The sequence below is a fragment of the Solea senegalensis genome, linkage group LG19 (assembly GCF_019176455.1).
Source record: "Solea senegalensis isolate Sse05_10M linkage group LG19, IFAPA_SoseM_1, whole genome shotgun sequence".
Taxonomy (NCBI): Eukaryota; Metazoa; Chordata; class Actinopteri; order Pleuronectiformes; family Soleidae; genus Solea; species Solea senegalensis.
The window spans coordinates 19,129,233-19,136,584 of record NC_058038.1 but is presented as its reverse complement, the minus strand read 5'-3'; the positions used below and the strand labels follow the sequence as shown (position 1 = coordinate 19,136,584).

Genomic DNA, 7,352 nt, shown 5'->3' with positions numbered 1-7,352 from the left:
CATCTTACATTTTTCGTCTTCTTTCATTTAGTATTAAGTATTTAGTAGATGCTTTTATCCAAAGCAAGGAGTAAGCTACATAGAAGTGTTCTTGGAAAGAACTCCATTAGATCGTGGATCCAAGTGCAGAAGGAGATGGTCCAGGTAGGTGTTAGGACAGAAGATGCTCTTGGAAGAGCTGGGTCTTCAAGAGCTTCTTGCAGACCGCCGTTCTGTTAGCGCTCGGCAGCCTCAACAGTCTACCCAGCTCCTAGTAGCGGCGGCTTTGCTCTGCTCTGCTAACAGGCGTCCCCAACCTGTGCTGTCAAACCACTACAGATGGTCCAGAACACGGCGGCGGCGGCGCCTGGTCTTCACTCAGCCTGAAAGGTCACGTTGTTCATCGAGCTCCGCTGTCTTACCCTTAGCCGCCTGCATAACATTCGAATCACTGATGCTAGTTTACAAAGTGCTTCCCACCCACTTAAATGCCCTCCTAAAGGCTTGTGTTACCCCTCAACCACTCCGTTCATCAAAGGATTGTCGTGTGACGGTGCCAACAGACCCGCACAAGACGATCCAGACTCTTTTCACGCGTCGTTCCCCGCTGGTGGAGCGACCTACCGAGCGCTACCAGAACAGGGGCGCCCCTGTCTGTCTGCAAGAAGCTCTTCCAAGAGCATCTTTCTGTCCTAGCACTTACCTTACCCCCTCCCCCCTCCCCCCTCCCCTGCACTTGGATCCACTCCTGCTCTCTCACCCTCGGTCAGTCCACTGTTCCTATCCAGTGGACGTCTTTCCAAGGCTTCTTCTCCGCAGCTGATTCATCTTCTGTAAGTCACTTTGGATCAAAGCGTCTGCTGAATGCTCAGATGCTTAAATTTAAATGTACGGTAGCTGTTCAACATGCACTCGGGTTTTAGAGTTTAAAACTGCATGCGCCGGTATAAATAAATAGTTTGAAAGACTGAGGAGCGAGACGAGGAGCGCGATGCTTCATTCATACCTCACCACACACACACACACACACACACACACACACACACACACACACACACATGCCTCTGACTCACATGAAACACATGGCTTACCCTCCCCCACGGATTCATTCATGCAGACTGCTGTTATGTAAGAGTTTACCCTCAGCTCCTAACAGACATGTCCTTGCATCAACTCCACGTGTCAGACCAGGACAGAGACAAAAATACAAAGACACACAGAGAGAGAGAGAGAGAGAGGATGGACACACAAAGAGAGAGGGCAAAAGAGACAGAGAAAACATCAGGGACAGAGAGAGAGGCCCGGCCATGGAGCTCAGCCTCCTAAACCTGTGGAATGTGCACACACACACTTACATCAGTCTGTGTCCGCTGTCTGCATGGTTAGGGTTTACAGGAGGAAAGGAAATAAGGAGGCAACAGGGGACGAGTACTACTGTAAACTCAGAGGTGTTTTCTCTTGTGTTGATGGTGAACTAAGTATTTTATTTGTATACATATATATATGTATATATATATATATATATATATATATAGCCTATATATAACCCTAACCCTATATATATATATATATATATATATATATATATATATATATATCCTATATATAACCCTAACCCTATATATATATATATATATATATATATATATATTATATATATATATATATATATATTTATATATATATATATATATATATATGGGAGAAATCGATACAGTGAAATATTGCGATGTTTTGAGACACCAAAATTTATTTAGCATACCAATTTTTTTGATTTGTGTTTCAAATAAACATTAAACTTTTTGTCATTCCACTCGATGGTGCTCACTCCCCCTGGAGTTGCTGTGTAAGTATGTCGCAATATATGAGTTTGCAAATACTCAGTACATCGCAATATTGTAATAATTTCATATCGTGACTTAAAAATACCGTGGAGTCTCTGGTAATTCCCACTCCTCATATACTTTATACACTACTTTACATACTGTAGTTTCCAGATTGTATTCATTTCATTCATGTAGATGAATGATAAGACTTTAAAACTTTTTTTTGTAAGAAATGTACATGTACCTGCATTTATTTGTATTATTTGTATTTGTGCAAGCTCACAGTAACTCCCTCCTTTATTCCACTTTTAAAATAAATTCAAGGGACGAGGATTCCATGCACGAGTTAGCGGACGGGAAACAACGTAAACTCTCAAAGAAAGAAACCTTTTTGGGAATCAGCAAAGTCAATATTTAGCATAAAATTGATGTCATTTTGAGCGTCTTACACTTGACAGATGACATCATCAAAGTCTGTGGGAGAAACACTGGTGTTTTTACAGTATTGAGATGCAGATGGAGTCACTTTAACAGTCCAACGACTCCCTCTACAGGACAACATGGTTACACCTGGCACAGTGGACTACTCTGATGTCTTTTGTTCCCAGTTTATTACTGAACGTATGAAAAGAGAAAAACAACGACAATCACCAGTGTCATTAGATAAAGTGCACTTTGTAGAAGCAGCAGAGTCATAATCTGAGGCTCCATCCCATCCTACAAATGCACGCACGACGACTCACACTCAGTCGTGAGTCGTGCACGACACTAACAATACACACACTGCAGATACACAACACTGTAAACACTGTGTTTATATCACACTCAGCTGAGACCAAACATGGTGAGGTCACATGTTTCTGTTTGGACCAAGAGTTACAGATTATTTACCATCAGCATAAATCCTGTGTCAGGCCAAATCTATCTACTAATCTTCTCCCAGAGATTGATTTGATTTGATTGACTTTAGCAGGAAACGCTTGGGCCAGCATGTGTCCTAAAGCTAAATGGAAAGTAGCCTTAAAGTTCATGTTCAGTGATGGTACATTCATATATGTTAATTGTGGTCCTTAAAAATTCAAAACTGTTCCATTATTAAACAATTAAGAAATGATTATGATCAATTAAAGCTCGATAAATTACTCACACAATGCTCTGGTTTCTTGGATCCGGATTTCACCTTTGTGAATCATCTCTAATAATATAAAAAAAAATAATAATCAATTAGTCACCAGATTATTTGATGATGGATAATCACAGGTTTAGCTATTTAAACACCACGCGATGTCCAAATAAACCCAATAACAACACAGAGAGGTCTCTGAACTGAACTCAACATATTAGACATCACAGTTTCGACAGTTTCCTCAGACAAAAAGCATCACCAGTGTACACAGACTTACATACACGTATATGTGTCATAATATCCACTTTATATTTTAGCGAACAGCACCAAAACTCACCGACCGACGCGGGACACGGACAAATATGAATATTTAACACCTGACACGACGTGAGGTCCACGGTAACACGAGGAACTCGTCAGCTCCAACTGGACTAAAACAATCAGATTTAAACAGATTTAACGAGTGTTAAAGTGACACTGTGAGATTTAAAAACATTTAAATCGTATTATTTTAAAGTATCAGTAAACAACTTTTTTGGTCCTAAGACTGCAAAATGTACCATTCATGATGTTCACTATGTAAACACACTAAACTAAACTACACATTACGAGCACGGTGATCCTCTTCCCTCACTTGTGGAACATTCCGCTCACAGCCCCGCGGCTTAAAGCCGAGACAAAGGAGGCGACGTGGCTCACGTGTCTTCTCTCTTCACTCCTCACTTGTTCCAGGACTTTCTTTCGGCCGCCAGCCGTTGGTTCAGCCGGCACAGCTGCCGGAGGAAGCCGTCGTTGGGCCCGATTTCTCTCTTCTGCCGCACCATGGCCAGAGCCGTGTGGACGTCCATGTTTTGGCGAAGCATCAGGTAGGCGATGACTAAGGTTGGTGAGCGACTGTAGCCTTCCCTGCAGTGAACGTACACTTTACCTGCGGAGGAGGAGGAGGAAAGCACATGGTCTCGTGATTCTAGTAACGGCGATTCACGCGCCAGGGTTCGGCCTCCATCTCTGACCTTTCCCGTGTTTGTACGCCAGCGCCTTCCCGATGAAGTCCGCCGCCTCCTCAAAGTAAACGCTGAGGTCGTAGTGGTCTGTGTCGCTGGCTGGGATCCCGCGGTAGAGGAGGCCCGTGCCGGCGTAGAACTCGGCGCTGGTGTTGACGTGCATGAAGGAGTTTCCCTCCGCTGCGTTCAGGATGTGCGTGACGCCCAGGCGCCGCAGACGCAGCGCGTTCGTCGCCACAAACCTGCGTCAGGTTGGTAAGAAAAATACAATTTTCAGCATTTTTGTGACTCAAATCAACAGATCTTTACTGATCTTTAGTGTGAAAATATATTCTAATATCATCCAGAACGATTGTGATTAAAGGTAATGAATTAATTATCAATTAATTACCCTAAAGGGAATTATTACACATGTAAGTTTGCACCTTTTGTCAAAGTTTAGTTGTTTTTTATTACTTCACTCCCACAGAGTTGTTTTTGGTGGCTCTGTCTGTCTGTCTGTCTGCACTTGTCAACGTGACCAACAGAGGGCGCCAGAGGCTTGTTGCATGAATGGGGTGCAGTCTGCCATCTCTGATTGCCTTGTTTGTTTATTTTGTGTTATTGTGTGTATTGTATTGTGTGTGCTGCAGTGCAGATGAGAGCGACAGACGATACGTGTTGTGCAATTAATGTTCAAGTTAAGAAATGTTGTGAATCATTTGTTATTATTTAACTGTGATATTTTGTCAGATGAAGGAGGAAAAAAAAAACATTGGAAATCTACTACTCACATCTTTGAAACTGTGGAACTCCAGGACTCACACAGTAGCAGGTAGAGAAATGAAAACTCTGTGTGTGTGTGTGTGTGTGTTGATGTTGTGAATCTTTGCTAGACCAGAATGCTGGCAACACAAGTTACATACTGGGGCTTTAAGTAGCTGCTCTCTAGAGCTCAGAGAAGTTAAACAAGCAGTCAGTGAGAAATAATATACTATACCTGCAAGTCTGTGATGAGTCAAACAGTTGATTTACCAGCTGATTAAAAATAGCGATGTTTTGACTAATTATTCAGCTGCTGATGAAAGTGTTTCACAGAAATCTAAATTTGGCGACAGCAGAATCTCTGCTTTGACATAAAAGACGTTATTCTGCCACACACACACACACAGTTCGCCTGGAAGCGCACGTGGCGATGAGCACATCCTGCCTTTTCAGACGTAGAGAGCTAAAAATAGAGCTGATACACACTGTTGCTAAATCTGAACGCAACCTCCACAGAAAGTGTCTGGCACAGACACAGAGGGACAGAGAGGACACGAGCATACACAACAACAACAACAACAACAACAACAACAACAACAAAGGGATATGAATCTTCTGAAGCCTGAGTACTGAGGCTCACCAACATGTCTGAGACATAACTGCAGAGACACGAGGACAGTAGATGGAAGATCAAGAGTTCAACTCCAGCTTCAGGTCAATGTATCAGTGAAACCTCATCACCTTATCTTCTCATCTTCATCACCATCACCATCACTGTACTGTAGGCGTGAGTCAAATATCGATTTGAGGATATGTCGCCGACCTTCCTCGTGCTAAACAATAATCGATACACCAGATATTTAAATTTTTAATTACTAAATGAAGGCGCTCTAAAGTAAACAGTCCCTGCCAGTTGCTACTTTGATGAATGGCTGAAGAAGACAGAGTTTACAGTGAGATAATGGTGGAGAAAGCCACGTTAAGAGATGCTCCATCCACGTTCAATACATGACTCTGTGAACTTTGTTCTCTATGTTGTGAATGAACAGAGAAATCCTGCACTTTTAACTTTTAACTTTTAACTTTTCACGTTAACGTTTTGTTTCCTTCACTTACACAGATATCGTCATGTGTCGTTATATGATTGTCTTCTATAATATATTGGTTATCACAGAACCGTTGTATCGTGATGTCACTGGTATCGTGTATCGTGATTCCCACCTCTACTATACTGCATATATCAGATATCATCAGTGTTTGAAAGCAGCACTTGTTTATAAGAATCATTATTCTTTAATAATGGGCGAGTGAAGATGCTTCTTCCGTGTCATTATTCTGTCTCTCACATGCAGATCTGTCCCAATTTTCAATCATAGACCGTTCTATTAAACTGTTGTATGAAGATTGTGCCAAAAGTGGTTACGGGAACGTTCTGGGAACCTCGAGAGAACGTTCTCTAAAGGTTGTATTCTTTCAGGGATCGTTCTCAGAACGTTCTGGGAACCAAAATTTGTCAGCTAGGTTATTACGTCGTCCCCATTGTTTTTCCTCCTGCTCAATTTCACCCTTTTTCCTCAACATTTATCCAAATTAACTGCTTTTGATATATAAGTCAAACATAAATGTCAGTCAGTCATCATCTAACCGCTTTATCCTCCACCAGAGGGTCGCGGGGGGTGCTGTGCCAATCTCAGCTACATCGGGCGATAGGCGGGGTACACCCTGGACAGTTCGCCAGTCCATCGCAGGGCCACACACAACTAGAGACAAACAACCATTCACTCTCACACTCACTCCTATGGTCAATTTAGAGTGTCCAATTCACCTAATCCCCACATTGCATGTTTTTGGACTGTGGGAGGAAGCCGGAGTACCCGGAGAGAACCCACGCACACACGGGGAGAACATGCAAACTCCATGCAGAAAGGCCCTTGTTCCAACCGGGGCTCGAACCCGGGTCTTTGCTAACCACTACACCACCGTGTGGCCCCAAAACATAAATGTCCCATATTAAAATAATACTCAATGGCATTAATAATAGAACAGGCTCCATATAGTTAATATTTATTCATCTGTTCATAACTCTATCGATTTGATGCGATTGTTTGGGAATCCACACGTCACCATGGCAACAGTGTGTAACGAGGTAATGTGATGAATGTCGTCATGACACTTGTTTTTAAATGGGAGTGTGACAGTGAAGGTAAACAGAAACATTGTTGCGAGTGAATGAGAATTAAAAACAATGTTTATTATGACATACACATAAACATTGAGACTCACGCGTTCCCCACGTAAATCCTCGGGTAAACCTCATGGAAGTGTTTGGTGGGCCAGCTGTAAAAACCGCTGTCGTCTGTTAACAGGTCGTTGAGCTGCTGGAGAGAAACCTCGAAGCTCGACATGTCGGAGTCTGTGTGTGTGTGTGTGTGAGAGAGAGAGACGTGACGCACACACACACACACAGAGGAGGAGGGAGGTGGACAGGTGTCCAGTTCACCAGCAGAGGAGAAGAGAACACTTGTTCTGTACCTTTAACTGCTCGGTGGTGGACAAAACGAACGCATATTCAGTCAATGGTTCAGGTCACTTAGATGATGTGAAAAGTAGGTCATTTCTGCTATTTAAGAGGGCTTTTATTTTGAAATGCCACATCAGAATGGTCTGATATTT

The 7,352-nt window shown here is 42.6% G+C and overlaps 1 protein-coding gene across 1 annotated transcript; it reads right to left on the bottom strand.

The window, feature by feature from the left end:
* Positions 1-2,084: 2,084 nt before the first annotated feature.
* LOC122784938 (dual specificity protein phosphatase 3-like) lies at positions 2,085-7,105 on the bottom strand. The gene is made up of 3 exons (XM_044050381.1): positions 6,963-7,105; positions 3,945-4,177; positions 2,085-3,859 (listed from the first exon to the last, which is right to left on the bottom strand). Exons 1-3 carry the CDS (start codon positions 7,082-7,084, stop codon positions 3,651-3,653), a joined length of 564 nt encoding a protein of 187 aa, XP_043906316.1. The 5' UTR covers positions 7,085-7,105; the 3' UTR covers positions 2,085-3,650.
* Positions 7,106-7,352: the final 247 nt, after the last annotated feature.